At 42.3% G+C, this 22,829-nt stretch overlaps 1 protein-coding gene across 1 annotated transcript; it reads left to right on the plus strand.

Moving 5' to 3' along the window:
- Positions 1-7,813: 7,813 nt before the first annotated feature.
- Positions 7,814-9,286, plus strand: LOC308300836 (excitatory amino acid transporter 1-like; the record flags this gene model as incomplete). Its single annotated transcript, XM_080744733.1, has 1 exon — positions 7,814-9,286. One exon carries the CDS (start codon positions 7,814-7,816, stop codon positions 9,284-9,286), a length of 1,473 nt encoding a protein of 490 aa, XP_080600859.1.
- Between the last annotated feature and the right edge of the window lie 13,543 nt (positions 9,287-22,829).

Raw genomic sequence — 22,829 nt, forward strand, 5'->3', positions numbered from 1 at the left:
TTATTATAGTAAACGAAAACTAACTAAAAAACGAAAACTAGAATGGAAAAACATTTTAGTTAACTGAAATAAAAAATAAAACTAAGCTTTTAAAAAAAAACTAAAACTAACGGAAACGATATTGTGTGTTTACAAAACTAACTAAAATAAACTAAAATTATAGAGAAAATCTCCTTAGTTTTCGTCTTTTGTCTTTAGTGGAAATAAAAAAATAAAAAACACCAGTTGGTGAGGTCAAAGAGAGAAGTTGTATGTCTCAACATTCCTGCCACTCTCAACAATATGATGGATAGACAATACTTTTTCCGGAGCTTTTTTTATCTCACCCCTGGACAAATACCCCATATTACGTAAAAGACTAAAACTAACACTAAAACTAATAAAAACTAAACTAAAACTAAGCCTTTTCAAAAAATAAAAACTAATGGAAAAATCCAAAACTATTATAACCTTGGGGTGACATGAACAATATCACCACCCTGACCCTGTCTGTGGTTCTCAAACTTTTTCAAGTCAAGGACCCACAAAATGATATGTATTTGGCCACGGACCCCCATCTCAAAATATTTAGTTCCAGGGACCCCCCCAGAAGCAATATTTGAGTTACAAATGTTTGCTTTAAAATATTCACAACTTTTTAAAAATAGCAGATCTACAAGCTTGCAGCTGGGCACTCGGTGCTGCGCTGTGAGCTTGTAGATCTGCTATTTGATACTTTAGCTATTGAAAAATAATTCCAGGTCTTAATGTAACCCATTGGTAGTTGGTAACAGTAAGGAAGAGGCTCAATGTTTTTCCAATAAAGCTGCTGTGCATGGATCCTATTCCACCTTATTATATACACGTTCCCTTCCCGTCTGTAAATATCATTATAATTCTATTTGTTTGTCTTATCTTCATTAAATGTTGCGTAATGCTGCATTCACGCTGAGAGAAGCCAAGCTAATGGTTTGCTTGGTAATTCAATGTATTCTCTTTGCAAACCAGCTTTAAAAAATTCCACGTTTTTTTTCCAGCTTGGACATTTTAAAAGCTGGTTTGCATAGAGAATACATTGAATTACCAAGCAAACCATTAGCTTGGCTTGTCTGTATGTGAATGAGGCATAACAGAGGGAACTTGCTACTTGAGGAAATGATTTGCGCTAGTCAATGTACTTGTGCTTCAGTTTGTTTTTTTCCTAAAATATTTTAATTTGACGATTTCATTTGATGTATTTTTATTTTTTAGATTTAGATTTAAGAAGTATCATGGTCGTCCAGATGTATTCATTTTAATTTGTTTTACCAGTTTTATTACTAGGCTAGATCATTTTCCTAGCATTGCTAGCACCCAAGCCTTTTTTTGGAGCGGTGAAAGCGCTCCCAATGAACAGGTATATCCGTGGGTATGTGGCTGGGTGGCTGGCTGGGTGGCCGTGTCCGTAGTCTGGCAATACCTTGAGTGGCCACACACAAAACACTAGTTAAAGGAGGGGCGCTGTTTTGTGCAGGCCAGGCACACTCACCACTCACTCACAGGCACAGTTTACACTCACTCACTCACTCACATAGGGTACAGCTGCTCAAATTCACCGCTCCACTTCGAACCGAGGTTTGATTTTTTAATTTTATTTTCACTGCAGTCTTAATACCAAATCAGAATCACTCTGGGTTTGTCTGCAAAAGGTTTCACGTTTATCTATAATTTATCATTTTCTTTGTGCTCACCTCCAACCATGTATTTAATCATTGCATTGTGGCAATATATTGTGTGCATATGCCTGTGGATGTCAATATATTATTGTGTCGCAACAGTGAGGACTGTGTGGGTGTGTGTGGGTGCGTGCGTGCGTGCGTGCGTGCGTGTATGACAGTGCACAGTCAATTCTTTAGTGCTTGTTTTTACAGACCTGTTATGGCATTCTTTAAGTAGGGCTGTCACAATATGACATTTTACATGACGATTAATTGTCACTCAAATAATTGGCGATTAACAATTTAATTGTGTATTTGTCATTGATAATTACATTTCTTTTAGGCTTTTAGGCTTTGAAGTTGCATATGGTAGATATGACACATAACCTAAATATACAAATACATTACTGAAATATTTGACAACTTACTACTTAAAAAATAACATTGATAGTGGAAATAGCCGATCTACAAGCTCACAACGCGTCGCGATGCGACGCGTTGTGAGCGTGTAGATCTGCTATTTCCACTATTTCTGACATTTTTCAACATTCACGATTATGACAAATTAATTGCGATAATGTCAAATCATCACGATTAGACGATTATGTAATAATTGTGACAGCCCTATCTTTTAAGGATTCGATGTTTTGGACTACAGTATACTGTACAGTAGTTTGGAACTATAGGTCTCCCGATGGCAACCATGAATTATTTCCACATTCTTCACGTTCTTCATGTTGATTTAAGTGGATATGACTAAAGGAGGCCAGTGGGACCAGGCCGACCACCACACTGCAGTACATGGCCCGAAAACGGCACGCTGTGAGCTTGTAGATCTGCCATTTTCGGCACAAAGTCGTGCGGCAAAGTATAGATCAGGCCATATCTTCCATCCACAAGCTGTCTGTGTCGTGTTTTGTCGTTCACTCGAGTGCATGTGACTTTAAAAAGGGCTTTGCCATCATCACCCCACCTGTTATGTCCCCGCTAGTTCGTCTGGAAACCTGTCGCAACTTGTTTTTTGTTTTTTGTTTTTCAAGTATTACTTGAATTGTATGGATACTGATGTTGATTTTGAAAACTCCTTTGTGGTAATAAAATGTTATCTTGTGGAAAACAAAGTGGTGTTTTGTCGCGTCACTGAAGCAGGGGTACGAGACTCTCTCGCTGTCTTTCTCTGTGTCTCTGAACCATTTTAAAACCCATTTAGAACGGGTACACATTATTGTGTATCATTATTTTATGCTTTAACTATTGAAAAATAGCAGATATACAAGCTCGCAGCGCGGCACCGAGTGAAAATTAGAATTTTGACCCGATACTATAAGTGTCTTTTGAATCCTTCTTAGACTTTTTGAAAAACCTATGTTTCTATGTCAGCAATCCGGCCAGCCATCGTAAAAGAAAAGGTTCTTTTTCACTTAACTGGAGCTCAGTTAGCCTGTTCTTGAGAGACTACTATGTCAGTGGTTCTCAAACCTTTTCATGTGAAGGAACCCCAAAATTATATTTATTTGGCCACGGACCCGCATCTCAAAATATTTAGTTCCAGGGTACAAACGTTCGCTTTGAAAATACATATATTCATAGATTTGCACACATTTTCACGACTTTTTCAAAAATAGCAGATCTACAAGCTTGCAGTGCGGCACTCGGTGCCGCGCTGTGAGCTTGTAGATCTGCTATTTTTCACTGGTTAAAGCATTCAATAATTCTAGGCCTAAATGGGTTAATAGGCTACCATTCTTGTTCCCTGACCAGGAGTTGTGAGAAATTGGACACACTATAATATAGCTGATCTACAAGCTCACAACGCATCGCAAAACGTGAGTTTGTAGATCTGGCACTAAAGAAAATGTGAACATTTATGATAATTGTCACCTAGACTTGCCCAAAACATGGGGACGCCAGTTAGGAAATGGTTTAAAAGAATGGTTTGTTGACTTAAACACAACCTTTTTGTGGAAAATAATAAATAATTTAACCAGTGTGTATGGCAGAGTATATGTTGATACACTATAGAGGTAGATAACTAACAGAGCTACAGTGGATGGAGATGGTCTCTCCTTACCCCCATAGATCCTGTGGTCAGGTAGGACACCTACTGGTTGATAAGAGGTATTGCATACAACTCCAATGGAAACAAAATAGCTGCAGCTCTCCACCATAACTTGACAGTAAACTTTTCAGCGCTCGTGTGGGGGACACAGGTTTGAATTCCGGGTATTAGGATATGAAAGTTTTAGATAGCAGCTTTTGCCATGGCAGCAAATACGGTGCTTGCAAATAAAGCAACTCGGCTAGCAAATAGCCAATAATGGGCCTGTTAAGTCTGACATCATTTTGTAGGCAGAGGAGAAATTGTGGGGCCTTTTAAGTTCTCTTTGTTGTTGAAAGGAAAGTGGTAGAATTATACTTTAGTCATTATTTTTGTCTCGGATCTGTTGAAATAGCGAGGGACAGATATTGATAATAAATCTGCTTAAAAGCCCCATAGGACTACACTCCGACTCCACACACCACAGACAAAACAGCAGGAGTCCCTTAAAGGGATATTTCACTTTCAAAAACACTTTTGGGAATTGTATCGTCTAATCAGGCTTTTATGAACACCCTAAACAGATTATTTGGGAAAATGGAAAAAATTAAATAAAACATTTATTAAAGATACATGAAAAAGGTTATTGAAAAAAACACAGCCAGCTCACGTATTGGGGAGGTAGTATAGAGTCACCAGAAAGAAAGACAAGTGTTTTTGATGAATCTATCATGGTTAAAATGAAGTTTGAAGTTACAATGGGTGTGTATGGGGAGGGGCCCTGGAGGAGGAGGGCATGATAACATTTACATCAAATATCTAAATATTGAATCAAGCAAATTAAAATCTGTCCAGGGTGTTCATAAACGCCTGATTATAGATGATAAAATAACCAAACGTTTTTTTTTTTAAGTGAAATATCCCTTTAAACCTCCCATTCATGTCACATTTCCCAGACTACCCTCTCACACTATAAGATTTTATAAATAGGCTACTTTTCAAAGACTATGTTTTTTCAAAGATTTAAGTTTTTTGATGTGAGATCCCTCTAAAGATTTGACTTGTGATCAAACCTGTATGATATCCTCTGAAATATTCTCTGAAAGTCAGCATGCTGACTTTCAAATGATTAGGCTGTATTGCGTGGCTGGTATCGTTCGGTTTCGTTCCAGCCCCATGGGCACTACATAAACTTTGCTTCATTAGAAAGATCTATTGATAGTAAGTAAGGAACAAAAAGTTCTCCGCTTGTCACTTGCACAATCTTTGTCACCAGCAGGAAATGTATTTAATGGGAATAACAAATGCTATTTTTGAAAAAGTCGTGAAAATGTGTGCAAATCTTCCTGGAGATGGAAACTTCCTGGAGATGTCAGATATTCTCCAAAGGTTTATCTACTACGAGCGGGAAGGTGACTGGACAGGATCTCTGTGAATCAGCAAGAATGCTACCCTACCTCACTTTAGTAGGCCACTACAAGTACGGGCAGCAATCTTTACCTTTGTATTTGCCTTAGATGAAGAAATTACCGGAAACAGCTTCAGAGGTACATGAAGCACTGATGGCAGGTGTATTTGTTGGCTGACGAGCAGAAGGCAGCCACAACAGTAGTGTTTCTTTTGACATGCTACTGGAACAGACATATAATGCTGATGCCAAGGAAGCAAGCAGTCTGGATGGCATTACACTCAGCCCTGTCTCTGCAGAGCTCAAGTCTATGCTCCACCTCCATCCCTCCAACCCACACCATGTCAGCAGTGGACACTAACCCTTCTACAGTGACCACATCATCCTTGCTCAACATATCTACAGGACAGTGTGCTGATTCCACAGTCAAGTGTTTTGCATGTTGTTCACTATAGTTGAAGACAAACAAACCTGTACAGTATGTCTGCAAGACTGTCTTGTACTGATTTATTTCAGTGCCAGAACAGGTCGGAAGCGGAGTGCCAGAACTGTGAGAATGTTTCAAAAGAAACAAGCTTTATGGGATGATGACTCTGATTAAGCAAGGGTCATTCATCACCATGCTGGCTTTTGGTGGAGATTTATGTTGAAATATATTTTTTTGCCACGGACATACTAAATGAGTGGACAATAATATATACCAGAAACACATAGAAGAGCAAGCCCTGAATTACCATAAAATGTGTGTAACTCTGAGAACCATTTGGTTCCATTTGTACAATCTTAGAGTTAAGGGCGTACTAGTACTGGTTGGACTCCTACTATGCCAAAATGTCACAATGTCATAGATATTCTGAAGAAAACCTGTCAACTTCGAATTCAGTAATTGGATCTAATGATCAAAAACAAGAACATTATAAGATATAAAATCAGCCACTGACACATTTTGTCCGTAGTACAGACATATTGATGACCCCTGGACGAACGTGATAGGGATGAGTAATATACACAAAACATCATGGAGGCAACAACCAACAACACCAGAGAAAGACAAAATAACGCCCCCAGGAGACATAACGCTTCCAGTAGGACATGTTATTGCTACTGCACCAAGGGAGCGGTTACGTCACATCCGCTTTATCTCGCACTCATCGTTTCTATTTCCGTTTGCCAGACTGTATGCCGGGAGCATTTGCCCAAATCGCGGAGGCAACAGTCTGGCCTCGCGAGACTAGTTGGGGGGTGTCATGATGTAGCCTACAAATGACAGATGTTGGGACACTCTGTGGTACTTAAATACATATTTTATACCTGACATGACCTTTTGTGCATTTATTATAGTCTTGTCCATTTTGGGATTTCTTCCAATTTAGGGGGGTGTGATAGCAGTTTGATTGATTTTCATCCATTTCTGGCCAAGGTACTTTTCATTACACAGTTGGCTGTGAGATGTGTTATGTATGAGACATAAGCTTTTAGCTAAATTTACTATGTGTATGTTTCATTTTGCTGGGTGCCAATCACATACTGTACATTGAGGCGTTTTCTTCAACAAATTTGCTATATTTCACGATCTAAATTCACTTATGAGAATACAAAGGCACCAATACTTGTTTCAGATGTTAAATAGAAGTATGTATGACATTTGAGAAATATTTTGTGTTGCCAAAATCAATATAGTACATTTTACAAGCAAAAACAGCAGCACAAGATTTTTGTTTTTTGTAATTCACTTTTATATACAATTCTGGCTGGTGACAAAAGTCGTGCAGGTTTCGTGCGGAGAACTTTTAACCCAAAGTCCACAGGGGCATTGTCTATGCAAAAATGCATTGAATGAGTAGTGCCCAGACGTGGGAACGAAATTCATTTTCTAAGCACTTTTCCTTATAACGCAATACCGCCTAGATTTCACGGTCACAGTCAACAAAATACAAATAAAACGTTCGGTGCTGTCTGTGTGCTTGTGGGTGGGCAAGTTGCCACTCTGTCGAGGTGCCAACTTGCGCCTTGTTTTTTATATCAGGTCGCACCTGCTTGTTGTTGATGGTGACTTCACCAAGAATGCTGGTCCCTCATTGGCTGTTGATGATGACGTCACCATGAATGCTGGTCCCTGATTGGCTATGGGCGTAAACACAAACAGAGGACGCGACAGAGGACGCAACAGAAACGCAGTATTTGCACACTCTGCTGGCACAAGTAAATATTGAAAGTGTCAATATACGTCAAATATCAAATGGGGTCCGTAGACTAATGCATATCAAACTGGGGATCCATGAAATTCTAATTTGTAAACTGGGATAAACTTGAGGGCGTTTTTCGAGACTTCCAGTATAGGCATGGCTGACATGGAACTCCATATTTGAGCATAACTCATCATGACGAGAGTAAACCCCGAAAAACAACATAAAAGCAGTATAGGTTCCTCATTTAGACGTTGAGTTTGACGTACGGCCTTCAAGTATCATAATCGTGAATTGTATATGCTGAGAGAGACCCCAAGACCCCCGAAGACGGCCTCCTGAAGACTCTTGAGAACTCTACTATGCTTGCTGTAGTCACCAAAGCCATCCCCCACAGGAGAAAACAGCACTGGTTTTTACGTTTTGACTGAACACCATTACTACGGCGTGAGGCCCTGAGCCCAGACAACCAATAATCGATTATTGTTCTCCCAAAAGGACAACAATGGAACGGAAAGCCGGCGGTATGAAGGCGAGGATCCGCTCCATCACCGGCGAGAACGTCAAAGACTTCCTGAAGAGGAACCTCTTCGTTCTGGTCACCATTGCCTCCATCATACTGGGAGTGATCCTGGGCTTTGCTCTGCGCCCACTGAACCTCACCATGCTGCAAATCAAATACTTCACCTTTCCCGGAGAGCTGCTGATGAGGATGCTGCAGATGGTGATGATTCCACTAGTGGTCTCCTGTCTGGTCACGGGCATCGCCTCCCTGGACGGCAAGGCCTCGGGAAAGATGGGCATGCGTGCGACGGCTTACTACATGGTGACCACCGTCCTCGCCGTCTTCCTGGGCATCGCCCTGGTCAGCATCATCAAGCCAGGAAAGGTCAGCAGCAACGGCCCCGAGGTGTCCGGCGGGACCATGGAACCCATAAAGGCCACCGATGCCATGCTGGACCTCGTCAGGAACATGATCCCCTCCAACCTGGTGGAGGCTTGCTTCAGGTCCTACAGGACCGGCTACAAGAAGATCATCACCACCAGGAATGTGACCGTGGCACACAACGTCACCGTGGAGGAGACCGTGGAGGAGCTGGTTCCCGTGGCGCTTTCCTCCCCCGGCGTGAACGTCCTGGGCCTGGTGGTGTTCTCCCTGTGCCTCGGACTGGTCATCAGCAAGATGAGCGAGCAGGGGAAAGTGCTCCGGGACTTCTTCGTCTGCCTCAACGACGCCATCATGAGTCTGGTGGCCGGCATCATCTGGTATTCCCCCGTGGGCCTCCTGTTCCTAATCGCGGGGAAGATCATGGAGATGAGCGACCTGGCGAAGGTGGGGAGTCAGATCGGGATGTACACGCTGACCTGCACCGTGGGCCTCCTCATCCACGGCCTGCTCGTCCTGCCACTTCTGTACTTCCTGGTGACCAAGAAGAACCCGTACAGCTTCATGGGAGGAGTGCTTCAGGCCCTCCTCACCGCTCTGGGCACTTCCTCCAGCTCAGCCACCCTGCCCATCACCTTCCACTGCGTGGAGGAAAACAACCACGTGGACAAGCGGGTGACGCGTTTCGTCCTCCCCGTGGGCGCCACCGTCAACATGGACGGCGACGCCCTCTACGAGGCCGTGGCGGCCATCTTCATCGCCCAGGTCTACAACATGGACCCGAACTTTGGCCAGATGATCGTCATCAGTCTCACAGCCACCCTCGCCAGCATCGGAGCGGCGGGCATCCCTCAGGGCGGCCTGGTCACCATGGCAATCGTGTTGACGTCGGTGGGGCTGCCGATGGAGGGCATCACCCTGATCCTCGTAGTGGATTGGTTCATAGACCGCGTGCGCACCTCCATCAACGTGCTGGGCGACGCTCTTGGCGCGGGCATCGTGGAGCATCTGTCCCGCGCAGAACTACGGAACCCGGATCCTGAACTGGGCAACCCTGTCGGCGAGGAGAATGGAGAAGGGCTGGGAGCATAGCGTTATTACGACGTTCGATAGTTCGACGTCACATTAGTCCGACGCTAGTGAATGCTAAACTGGTGAGATGCTACTATGCCTAAACCTTAACCTAACCTCAGTAAAACTAATGCCTAAAACCTAACAGAAGGCCTACTACCGACTCATCTGTCAAAAAATTACTTGCACAAACAAGAGACCACCACGTGACTAAGAGTCATTTGCTTCCTGACGTAGCATTTTTCGAAGATGTTATTGTTTTGGTTTGTGTAACACAGTTGCTAGTAGTGTATGAATATGGCTCGAACATTTAAGCTGTACTTTTATTTCTTTATTTATTTATTTATGACAGTGCATGTTAATGAGCATTTCAATCAATGCACATGGTTTAATGTCAGATATGATGGATTTAGCTAGAAGCCAATCTCCAGCCGTAGTCCCACATACAAATACACCGCAGTGACAACATGACAAATAGAGAAATATTTCCATAAAACTGCCTACAAATAAAAGATTGCACGTGTGCTTGGATTGGTATCAAACACGACACACGTGCGTTCATTGCCGTTAAGAAATGATTAGATTAAATTAATCGTTTTATAATTTAAAAAATCACACCCAATGTGAAGTCAGCGGTGGTCGTGCTTGCATAACGTCTTCAGACTAGGATTTGAGTCTAGGATGTACAGTCTAGGATGTACAGGCTATGCTACACACACGTTTTGCTATGGCAAAACGCTGAGGAAAAAGGTGACAGACATACGACATATGACATCACTAGACAAACATGATGCTACGTACACACATTTTGCTATGGCAAAACGCTGTGGAAAAAGGCTACAGATACACGCACAGCCACGTCTAAGGAGAAGAAAATAATAAATAAAGACAATTGAATTATTATTATTATTATTATTTTTGGCTAGTGAATGTTACAGGTATGGTGTGTGTGCTTTCCATAATCACAGTAATAATACTTAATCACAAGTCACATTCAAGGGCTTTTGGAGAGAAATGAGACAAACTCCTTAGAGCCCCACAAAACGATGGTTTAATGATGAGTCATTACTTTTCACAGTTTTGTGGGGGGAAGTTTTACCGCAAGGGATGTTTTTGAGGTTCCGTCTGAAACAGCCTCACTGAATCGGAAGGTTCCTCACTCACGTGGTTCCTCACTCACGTGGTGCACAGTGTTGTTTGGAGCCTGCAGGCACACACTGGTCAAGGCAGAGACAGACAGCCGCTGGCACTGTGCAGAATGTTTGTTACCAAGTAGCTTATTCCTAACCTAAAATGTTTTCAGATACATCTTTTAGTGTGCTGATTAATGTACAATGAGTACACTGTTTACACTGTCTGGTCAGTTATTGTAGTTAGGTAAAGTAGTACCTGAATTCATAAATGAGGGAAAGTGGGTAGGCCATTGAAGCCGAAAAACATTGATAATCATGTACTTCTGAATATTAAGTCCCCTATAATAGCTGTATCCAATTTCTGGGTCTGTCTGTGGAAATATTGCAAACCATAAATCAATCAGTGGCAAATGTATTTTTCATGGTAGCATGTCCATCCATCCATCTTCAACCACTTATCCGGAATCGGTCACGGGGGTAACAGTTCCAACTTAGATTTCCACAGTTCCCTATCCCGAGCAACTTCCTCCTCTACCTCCAGGAGTATACCGAGGCGTTCCCAGGCCAGTGTGGAGAATATAGTCCTTCCATCTGGTCTTTGGTCTGCCACTGGGTCTCCTCCCAGTGGGACGTGCATCGAGGACCTTCCTAGGAAGGCGCTCAGGAGGTATCCGGCCTAGATGCCCGAATCACCTAAGCTGAGTAATTTCCATGTGTAGGAGCAGTGGTTCCAAGTCTCTCTCGGGTGACTGAACTTCTCACCCTATCTTTAAAGGTGATACACCATGAAATTTCACTTTTCCTATTTTAAAACCTTTTTTTGGGGTCCCACTAGCACCTTCTATCCTCACAAAGTCCCATTTCTGACCGTTGTGTCTTTCTCTGGTTTTGAGAAGGCGAAGGTTAAAAGTATCCCACGGGTTCTCAAAACAGGCTATCCAGATTTGCTGCCGATTGTGACGTCATCTGCCGATTGTGACGTCATCATCAAAAAAAAATGTTTTTTTTCAAAAAAAAAGTTTTTTCAAAAAAGAAAAAAGATTTTTGGGGGGGTGGCGCAGTTGGTACTGCAGCTGAAATGCTCTGAGAGCCATTCAAAAATGAGAGAAGCTCTCTATTCAGGAGTGGTAATTTAGCCTCAAACCTTTTGAAAAACGTTTTTGGGACATAAACAATATGAGATAAATACTTTTTAAATGCATGGTGTATCACCTTTAAGGGAGAGAGATACCCATCTGAGAATACTCATTTCTCATTTTGTCCGCTTGTACCCACAACCTAATACTTTCGGTCATGACCTAAACTTCATGACCATAGGTGAGAGTAGAAACGAAGATTGCTCAGTAGACAGAGAGCTTTGCCTTCCGGGTCAACTCTTTTTTTTCTTCACAACCGCTGCAAAACCGCTCCTGCTGCTCCAATTCTCCATCATGTAAACAACTCTTTGTTGTGAGTGAGAGATGATGATGATTTGACCTGATGATTTACATTGGATCAAAATGTGTGGTGGTTGCTCCATCATGGAGCACCACGCCAGTCATTCATTTCAATGTCTCTCAGAGGCCTCATTTAACTGGAGGATGGCAGAAAAGCAAGGCGAGGCACGTTTATTTATAACACATTTCAACAACAAGGCGATTCAAAGTGCTTTACATAAAACATTAAGCATTAACACATCAAGACAGAGCAACAATATAAATAAAAACATAAAGGAACATTGAAACCACACACACACAAAAAAAGAACACTTTCTTTCTGGTTTGTTTTTCTATTTAGTCTGTGAGACATTCAATCAGTGGTCTGTATTTCTAATTTCAGTGTCAAATCTCGTCACTGTCAAATCTCTACAATATATATTACTATTGACCATAGGGGGCACTGTGGAGTAAAAGAATAACAACTAAAGAAAATGTCTGGCAGACATATTTTATTTTCAAAAAGCATATTTTACATAGAGAAGGTGGGGTGCTGATCGAGTGGCTTCCCACCTGGGGGAATATACTTTCAGCAACGTTTTTTTTCTTTTTCCTTTTTTTTTTTTAGTCGAGCCCTCGTAGGGCAGTGGAATTCCTGGTCCTGTATCTGAGCCGGCTTCCTGGCAGAGCGTTAGGGTCGATTCATAATTTAATAAGGAGCCGAGTTTATTTCGGTTCGGCGCTGTCCAGACCACGATATGACGTCACGTCATTCATCGGTTCGGGGGGCGTCACCCGACTTAAACTCGGTGGTTCGGTGCTGCCGAAATGTTGTGTTGTCTTCTCATTCATTTGGCCCAGCTTCAAGTTGTGGAGTGTTGCATAGCGCAGTGGTTCTCAAACGTTTTGGGCTCGTTGTGCCAGCGTGCCTTGTTAGCTCTGCGATTTTGATGGACAAAGATAGCAGTTAGTTAAGTGCTGTGTCATTACTTTGCTGCTACAGAGCATAGCACTAATCAGTGCTAAGGGCTAACAACAACAATGCTATGTACAGATGCATGTCTCTGCCACTGGTTACAATGTGGAAACAACGTTTCTAGTGAAAACAAGAATTGACACAGTCAATATAACCAGGTGAAATGGTGGGTTAGAAAGTCAGGGACTTTGAACAGTCTATCCACAATGACACACTAGGTCTTGACTTTGATGCAGTATTGATTTTGAAAAGAGGGTAAGAGTTGTTGTTATGCCTTAGTTTGTGCTTGGCTTACAGTACAGTTGGCTTGCTATGTACCACAGGAAAAATGCATTCTTTGATACAGTATTGAAAAGAGGGTATAGTGTTGTTAAAAAAATCGCACCCGTGCGAAGTGAGCGGTGCAAACTAATTCCTGCAAGGGCGCCTGCGCGAATCAGTGTTGATAGGCATGCATGGCAATATTCTTTGTGTTGTGTATGATGTCAGTCTGGAGGTCTGCTCAGACTATATAAGGTTTTCGTGTGTCCTGACCTTTACACTGGCTCAAAACGAACACCTCCCAGGATTCGAAACAGCAACCATAGACTACAGGGTTTAATGTAGCGTGGTCGCTGTCTTGAATCCTGGGTGGGGGTCGATTTGCGCCAGAAAGGTCCAGGATATGCGGTTGGTCAGACTTTTTCCCTCTAACTTTGACTGACGGCCAACGCCAAGAAGTGCTGGGTTGCCTCTTGGAAACAGATTATGTTGGTTACACCATCAGGAGTATATTATGCGCAACATACCAGCCAGGTTTGTTAGTATCCTTGACCAGACCAAAGGCTAATAACAATTTATTGTGCACATTCATGTGCACATTTATGTGTCACCAGAAACTCCATTTTGAGTAGCCGAGATGCAGGAGAAACTCCTAATTGTCGCTGTCTGAAACCAGATAGAGCCAAATAGAGCTTCTTGTGGGTTATAAAGCAAGGGGGAGACAGAGGGAGAACAGACAGGAGGTCAGACAAACAGCCTGGCCATTAACAGCCTGGTGGCAGTCAAAGAGTGAATAGAAGAGAAAAATAATATGCAGTCCAGACCAGAAGCTCAAACAAAACAGACAGAGGGCAGAACGGAGAGGGGATTTAGGAAAAGTCCAGGATATGAAACAACCTGGCCATTACGCCTGGACCTTTCATGAACTTTAGACCGGTCTCAAGTGCAAGTGTAATGGCCAAGACAGATCTAAATTAGCATGAACAACACAGCATTTGATTGGTCTGTTCTGTTTGGCTAACACATGTCGTCACGAGTAGAACGGTTTCTGATTGGTCGATTCTAATGTTTAGTTAACCAACTAGCCAATCGATGAAGAATGAAAGAATCGTCCCGTGCTAATATGTTTTAGCTAAATAAACCGAAAGTGAAATATAGGAGCTGTTTGCACCGCTCAAAAAAGAAGAAAAAAAAAAAGATGTTCTGTGGCTGATACTGAGTGGAGCTGGTGGGTCGATAGCCTCAGAGTTATTCTACTTCAGCCTGACTGTAACTGTGTCCCTCTGCAGACGACACCAGATGTAGTGATTTGCTCTGAGCTAAGCTCTATGGGCACTGTAGGTTGTGCACCGGTGGCACTGTAGGTTGTGCACCGGTTTGCCTAGTGAGCGACTGGGGTTCGATCCCAGCTCTGTGTGAATCACAATAGTCAATCAATCTGGTGTGTCATGTTGTGTGGTGATATCCAGGTACACATCTTCCCCCTCTTCTTTTGGAACATTGTATTTGGAACATTGTATTGGTGGTCAACATTTAGTTTTCCTCCATGATCTCCAGCATGAATTATTATTACACAAATCGGCATTGCTAATAGGCAGGCATGGCAGCAGTTTGTGTTGTGCGTGATCTAAGACCAGAACTCTGACAGCCTATATAAAGTATGAATATGTCTTTGCTCGTCCACTTCATCCCTGTATCTTACTGCCAGTGCAATAAAGAAGCGTAGAGAGAAGTAGAAACAGTGGTAGAGGTATAGAGAAAGAGCCCCAGTATTGAGTGCCCATATTCCTTCATGTCTCAGGACTTTGACATGAAGGGAAGCCATGATGACCGCAACTCCCAAATGCTGAGGAACGGACACATTCTCTCAGTAGCCTGTCATCAAACACCCAGCTCTTTAGCCAATCAGAAACAAGGAGACAGAGATGAACCAATATCTTTCAGTCAACAACAGCCAGGAGAAGTAAACAAACGTCGACTGACAGGAAAGAAATCTCACATCTGTAAACAGTGTGACAAGAGTTTTGTTCAATTATGTAGCCTGAAGAACCACCAGCGTATCCACACTGGAGAAAAACCTTACCACTGTAAACAATGTGACAAGAGTTTCAGTCAGTTAGGTAATCTGCAGACACACCAGCATGTTCACACTGGAGAAAGAACATTCCCATGTAAAATGTGTGCCAAGAGATTCAGTCATTTGTATAAGTTGAAGATAACCAGTGTATCCACAATGGTGAAAAACCTTATCACTGTAAACAATGTGACAAGAGTTTCAGTCAGTCGGGTGACTTGAAGACACACCAGCGTATCCACAGTGGAGAAAAACCTTATTACTGTAAACAATGTGACAAGAGTTTTAATACCTCAATTGAGTTTAGGGTACACCACCGTATCCACACCGGAGAAAAACCTTTCTACTGTAAACAATGTGACAAGAGTTTCAGTCAGTCAGGTAACCTGAAGAGACTCCAGAATGTTCACAGCCGCAGGAGATAAAACCTTTTCACTGTAAACTGTGAGAGACAAAAGGTTCAATCAGTTAAGTAACCTGAAGAGCAGGGACATGCTGGGCCCCTGATTCAGCCCGGGAAAAAGAGTTGGAGAGGTCCTCATTGCGCGCTATAGAGAGATCTCTCTCTATAGCGCCGCTGCTATACGTTTCGGCCTATCCGGCCTTCATCAGGTGTATACTGATCAGTGATACAGAGTGCAGGTATATATATAGACTAGGGTATGCTGGCCTGGGTAATAGTTAATCAGTTATGCATAAATGGGACTACACCCCAATGAACTTGACTGATTACTAATCAAGTAGGTCTGCTGTCAGCAGACAGAGCAATCAGTAGTCTACTGAATGGCCATCAGAAGTAGGCCTACCATATATTCAGTTTACATAGGCTGCAAAATAATGAAAATAAACCCACATCTTAACTGACAATAAAAAGTCAGTTGATATCTCGACAGAGTGCCAACTTGAGCCACATACCCACAGACAGCTATCATCACCCTACAAGTGTGACCTGATACAAGGCCTCGACAGAGTGTCTATTCTTTTGAGCGATGCTAACTGCTCCAATACATGGCTTTGTGTGTATGACCAAGTGTTTTCCTATGGTATCAAACCATAATGATATTTATACCCCTATTGTCATTATATTTGACACCCTAATACTGATATTAATTTGACCCCCTATTATAAAATATATATTTGACCCCCTATCCTGTGACGTCTTGGGGGTCTATCAGCAGCAGCAGCAGCAGACAGAGAGAGACTCACAATAATAATATATTAAATTATATTAGCCTATAGGCTATACAATACAATAGCCTACCTATATAATATTATGTCCTGTGACTCCCGTAGCACTTTCCCTTTATCTGTGACTGTGAGCAACTCTCCTCACAATTAAACTATGCAGGAGGGGGCGGCGGCGGCCGGTCAGAAATTAGGGGATGGGCAGTAGGCTAATGGTCAGAAATCTAACGGAGCGGACGGTCAGGAGTGGGCTTTAACCCGCGCAGGGCTCTGCCACAATGTTTCATTGCCTGTATTTGATGCGGATGCATTCACACCAACAGTGAACCATATAATGTTGTGAATCGAAACCTTTTTTTTTTCTTTTGCAGATAACTGGTATCGGTATTGGAAAAACTGAAAGAAAACTCACATGTTGGCTAATTGAATTGAAAAAGAGCTACACGCTCATTACCCTGTCACGACTCACTACCTTCAACAACAACAACAGCAGGGGTTGAAACAGTTGCCAGACAGTGGTTCAGTTGTTGAGGTTATTTTTTTTTATTTTTCACAAAGGAATTCATTGAATTTAAGGGTTAAGGGTGATTTAAAATGTAACATGTAGACTATCTGCAGAAATAAATAAATGATAGCATTTACAATCTGATCCATGCCACGTTGTACAACCCAGCTTACCGCTGCCAGGGGCCCCTGAGGCCAAACGTTGTCAAGGCGCTCCGATCCACACGCAGTTGTCTTGCATTACAAAACGCCTAAATTGCACACATATGCACTGCAGTGTTACAGCTAGTGTTTAACGCTTCAATTGGACATTACTCTGTAGCCATATGGCTGTGACCATTGCTCTGATCAGCACAATGCAGCGCTAGGGATTTGAAGGCCACGTACAGTATAGTGACCTGAAAATAGTCTTGAAATGATCGTAAACAGGTGCCGTACGCATATGTGTTTATGATGATCATAGTTGACACTAAGATCATCACTTGAAAAGGGAAATTCAACACATATTCCAGTGGTTCCCAAGGGATCCCCAGATGATTATAGCTTAATGTGAAACGTGATTTCTCACTCAACAGCAAACAATCCAACATACAGTATAAGTCTACTCTATACAGGATACCTGTACATTTCTACAATTTAATGGCTTTAAAGACTTTTAACACCAAATTGGCCAACTTGTTAAATATTATGTAAGAAAAAAGAGGAAAACATCATGAAAATAGCTAGTGCGAGGCGTTATGAGCTTGTAGATCGGCTATTTTCACAAGATCTTTACAAATTAAATTCATTATTATTATTATTATTATTATTATCTGTGGAACCGAGTCAAACTAATGGCTACAATTTCAAGTGCTTGTCAGGATGGGGGGGTCCCCAGTTCAAATATGATTGTTTTGGGGGTCACGGCCTGAAAGATTGGGAGCCCTTGACATAATCCAAGCCAAGGTAAGAAATAATTATGTCCTGAGAACACATCAGTGGGGGACTACACACACAGGTTAGTTGGTGTGACATTCAGTTTGTTGTGTTTCTAGTCAGTGGCGAGTGGGTGTGTACATGGGTCTGATACACAAATTATCGCCACGCCATCGTTGCCCAAGGATATCCAACAAGGGGTAAAGTTTGCGTAATGACCGTATACATTTCCATGAATTAACTATGAAAAGAAATGCTTATCTGAGCAGTTGTACAACAAGCAGTACAGTGGGACGAGAAGCAGTGAATGGTTTGAGGAGGTAGAGTGGAGAGTAACTCATTTGAAGGATGTTCTATCAGGAAGACAGTGACTGTCTGAAGTAGAGACTTCACCAAAACACCCAACTCTGAGATCTGTGACTCTTCCAAAACGTGAGATCATTTTAACCATGTGTCCATTGTTTAATAGAATTGTCGGTGTTTTCAGAAGAACATTGAGAAGAGTTGTTTTAAGTGTTTAGTTGTGTCAGTGTCCTTGTTATATTCAGTCAACTGCACTCAAATCCAGCCTGACTTGTTATTCTGAACTGACTGCAGGGCACATGGAGAGCCTTAAGATGAACGACACCCTGGGAAATTTAACCGACTGCTCCATCCTCGACACCGAAATTGTTCTATGGACTGCTATCAATTCTATGAACCTCATCCTGGTCCTCCCCATCAACACCTACGTTCTGTGGCTGATACTGAGTGGAGCTGGTGGGACGATAGCCTCCGAGTTCTTTTACCTCAACCTGACTGCATCCGTAATCATCTCGTCCCTGACCTCTGTCTTTCACTTTGCATGGCTCTTCACTCACAACTGCATTTTTCACTTGGTTAAAAACGTTGCTGTCACTGTTTTCTTCTTTGTCTCTCTTCCGTCGTTCCAGTGCTGTATCTGTGTGGAGCGTTACATAGCGGTGGTTCACCCTGTGGTATTTCTCAGGTACAAAGCTCTTCGGTACAGGGTGGCCTGTTGCTGCGTTGTCTGGTTGATGGTGCTGGCCTTCGGCTTTGGATTTGGATACTTGTATAACAACTGGTCAGATATAACACGACAGGGTTATGTCTTTCTGGGCTTTTACGTTTTGTGCATATCTGTGATGTCTTTCTGCTGCCTCTCGGTCCTCAGAGCTCTGAAACAGCCTGGACCAGGAGAAGGACAGAGGGACGGCGGGGAGGGAAACGACATGAAGAGAAGGGCTTTTAGGATCATTCTGATCAGCTTGGTTGTAATGGTAGCACATTTAATTAGCTATGTTCCCTATGTTCTCTAGCTGCAATATTCCAGCCCAGTTGCTATGTTCATCATATATATAATATTCTTAATGTTGGTTTTGGTTTTTCCGTTGCTTTACATCCACAAAGTTGGGAAACTGCCGTGCTTCAAGGGGTTCTGAAAGCAAGAAAGATCTCTTACCAGACCTGTGTATATTATTACAAGCACCATGGAGCAGGTATTCTGCTCCACTGCCCCACGCCTGTGGAATGCCCTCCCCGATCATTGGAGAGCACCACAGTCTACTGATGCTTTAAAAAAAACCTATGCCTTATTAGTTTTAATCTACTTAGGCTATTACCCCAAGAAGTGTGTGACTGGATTTGAAATAAAATAACATCTTAAAAAACATTATTAAAATAAAATAAAATTCTTCTTATTTTTGTGTTTTAAATCATATCTAACTCTTCCACTGTGTCAGAGAAACATATTTAAATGATTCAGCTATATGTTATGTTGTTGTTTGTCGAATTACCCATGGTAGAGAACACTATATTTTAGATTTTATTGTTCATTATACACAGTTTTGTTTTCATTTATAAAAGAAAAGAAGAAAAAAAAAAAAAGGTTTCTCAAGCTAAATTCACCTGTGCCTATTAATTAGGCCTACTGTAAAAGTATACAAAAGCCAGTGGTGTGATATGGATTTTAGAAGTGTGGGTCCTCTAAATTCATGATGTCATGCGCGCACGCTGTTTTTATTGTTAAGTGTGTGTTTAGTGTGTGTGCATATGAGGCGCGCGTGCGTGCGTGCAGCAAAATAAGTGTGGGCTCGCCGGGCCCACGCGAGCCCATGGCATCTCACCCCTGACAAAAGCTGAAATGATTACTCCTCGAGCTGACGCAGGTGATTTGACACCACTTCATCAGCTGTGTGACGGATTTATATATCCACTGTCTAAATAATTTCATTAAATGTTCATGAATTACTTTAAAAAAAAAATGCTTTAATTTGCATAATTATGATTGTGGTGGAACATGTAGTACAGGGGTCAGCTACCTTTTTGAAATGAAGTGCCATGTTTTTATTTTCTACATAGTGAGTGTGCCATGTCAACATACATTTTAATGACACGCCATCAAACATTCAGACATATTTTGATTGGCAGGACATTGTTATAATGAGCATTAGACTAACAGCAATAATCTCCCCGACTATCCCCACCCAGTCAGAGTTTTAATGAATGTAGAATTATTTTCAAATAAAAATCCTCTCTCTCACACTTCTGCCAGTGTGCCAGTGATCACCCTCCCCTGTGCCAATGTTGGCACCCGTGCCTAAGGTTGCCTACTGTAACTTCCCCTGATGTAGTAGCATCAGTGGAAACTGTTTTCCAGTCTGATGTCAGTGGGTTGCAGTGTCCAGGCTGTTCCACCGGGTGGCACCAATGTACATGCAAGTTCCCTTACCTGTCAGTGGTCCAGTCCTGAGTTCAACCTAACCTACTGTACTATCAGTATCAATGGTTGAAACATGTTGGACAGTGTACAAACAAAAACTTTGTTGATCCACATGTGCTTTTGACAGGGGCCTCCATACATGTCAAATGTACTGTAAGTGTAAGTTATGACATGTCTTCTGATTAGGGCTGTCCTCGACTCAGGATTTATGAAGTCGATTCGAGTCGCGGGGGTTAATCCGACGCGTCGACGAATCGTTTTATAGTCTACTTTGTGTAAAAAATAAAAAAAAAGTGTTGCTTTAAACCACGTCAACATAATACATTAAGAGATGAATTGAATGCACAGTGTTTTCGGTGATATCGGTGCGCGAGCACAAATGTTATCTGCATAGCAGTGTACAACCATAGAGTTATAACACACTGTTAAAACAAATAAAACATCTCCGCTGTTTCAACTCTGCCCCGTCTCTCGGCAGCGTGCAGTATAGATGAGACATTCGCGAACGATTCCCCTCTCTTGAACGGCTCTTTTAAATGAACGATGGGATCCAGTCCGCAGTCGCGGGACACAGAGCACTGACAGAGTAATGAGTCAGTGTCGAGAACGGATTCATTTCAGAAACGGATCATAAAAAGGCGGTGGCACAGCTCCCGCTTGAGCCAGCAGTGTGGACATGTCATGGACGCAAACACAGTGAAACACAATCATTCATTATGGATTACAACACTGGAACAATTCAGAAGCAAATGTAACTTGTAGCCTACACTTGTGTATGTTAATTTGACTTTAGAAGATTGTTTACTTAGTGGACGTGCGTTTGTGCTGTGGCAGGTTATTTAATATGGGATTCTGACAGCGTGTTCCTCCTCTTAACGGAACACTGTCCCGGCTCCGAATGTTTTAACGAAGCGGCGGTTCTGAACCGTTCTGGCCGTTCCGTCTCACTTTCAACCCGACGCTGGTGCGAGACAATAAATAACTGTTCGCCAATTGCTACGTCTCATTGGAAGTACATGACACCAGTCCAGCAGTGCACCGCAGTAGGCTAACTGGTGATATAAAAAATATATATATTTTCGCTTCGACTCAAACAATTGGCGTCGATTCCCAGAGCTTAAAACGACGCGTCGATTCGTCGATTTTTAGAGGACAGGCCTACTTCTGATTCTGAAAACTTCACCTCTTTGAGTTTCTAATACTTAAACTAGAATTCATGTGGAATCAAGGAAGAGGATCAGGGTATGGTGCCTCCAGCAGGCACTAAGGCTTGCCCACCTGCCCCCGGCAGGTAAATAAAACTTTCGGGCGGGTGAGGTTTGCTTTCAGGTTGCCCGACCGGGCAAGTGCTCATTTGAGAGGGGACGCAACCGTCTATAAACACAGCACGAGAAATCTGTCTAAACATCTGAGCGCGGCCGGCATGCTCCGTCTTCCTGTCTGTGGAATGTAACAAGTGTGAACCCATAGACATATTCAATCATAGCTATGTAGGTATTTGGATTTGGAGGTATTGAGGTATGAATTTGTTTTATCGCACAGCCCCAGAAAGCAAAGAAATAAGTGTTAAATTGAGCGGTAATTAAAATCTTACCTATCATTTTATAATGGATTTACGTGGGCATGACCTGTACTTGCCCGACGGGCCTCTGAGACCTTAGTGTCAACCCCTGCTCCAGCATGGGTGGTGGTGGTCGTGGTTACACCCAGTCCCCAGGAGGTTTTACTTTACATGTCCCAAGAAGGGGAAAATAAAGGGAGACTACGTACAACACAGATTATCCCAAGCTCAGTCTCTCAATTGATGTCTGAGAGGGGCAAAGCAAGGGTGACGTCATAACATCAAGGCATATAAGGGCCATGAGAGGAGCTGTCTATGCCTGTAGCCAATCAGTGAGGGCCAATTAGAACAAAAAGACACTTTGGTAGGGGTTTGTACTAGTTACCTTCTCATTATGTAACTCCAGATATTGGTGAGGTGTCGGATAGAAAAAGCACTACATTTCTTTACTTTTGTAAAAGTATCAATACTACAATGTTGATATATTTTGTAATACGTAATAATGCGGTATAAAGAATGTACTTGAGTAAAAGTACAAAAGTATTGGCAACAAAATATACTTGAAGTACCAAAAGTAAGAGTAGGCCTACTCATTATGCACAATCTCCCATTTGCCAAGTTTTCAAAATGTATGAAAATAGCAGATCTACAAGGTTGCAGATCATCAGTTTTCAAATAGCCAATGTATATCGTATAGATAGGGCTATAGTGGTTAATGTATGTTTTGTAATATAATCCAAATGTATAAGTAACTAAAGTTTTAAAATAACTTTAGTAAATGTATATCTGCCTCAGAGATGCAGTGGAGTAGAAGTAAT

This window comes from Nannobrachium achirus, assembly GCF_963921795.1.
Source record: "Nannobrachium achirus genome assembly, chromosome: 16".
In the NCBI taxonomy this organism is placed as follows: Eukaryota; Metazoa; Chordata; class Actinopteri; order Myctophiformes; family Myctophidae; genus Nannobrachium; species Nannobrachium achirus.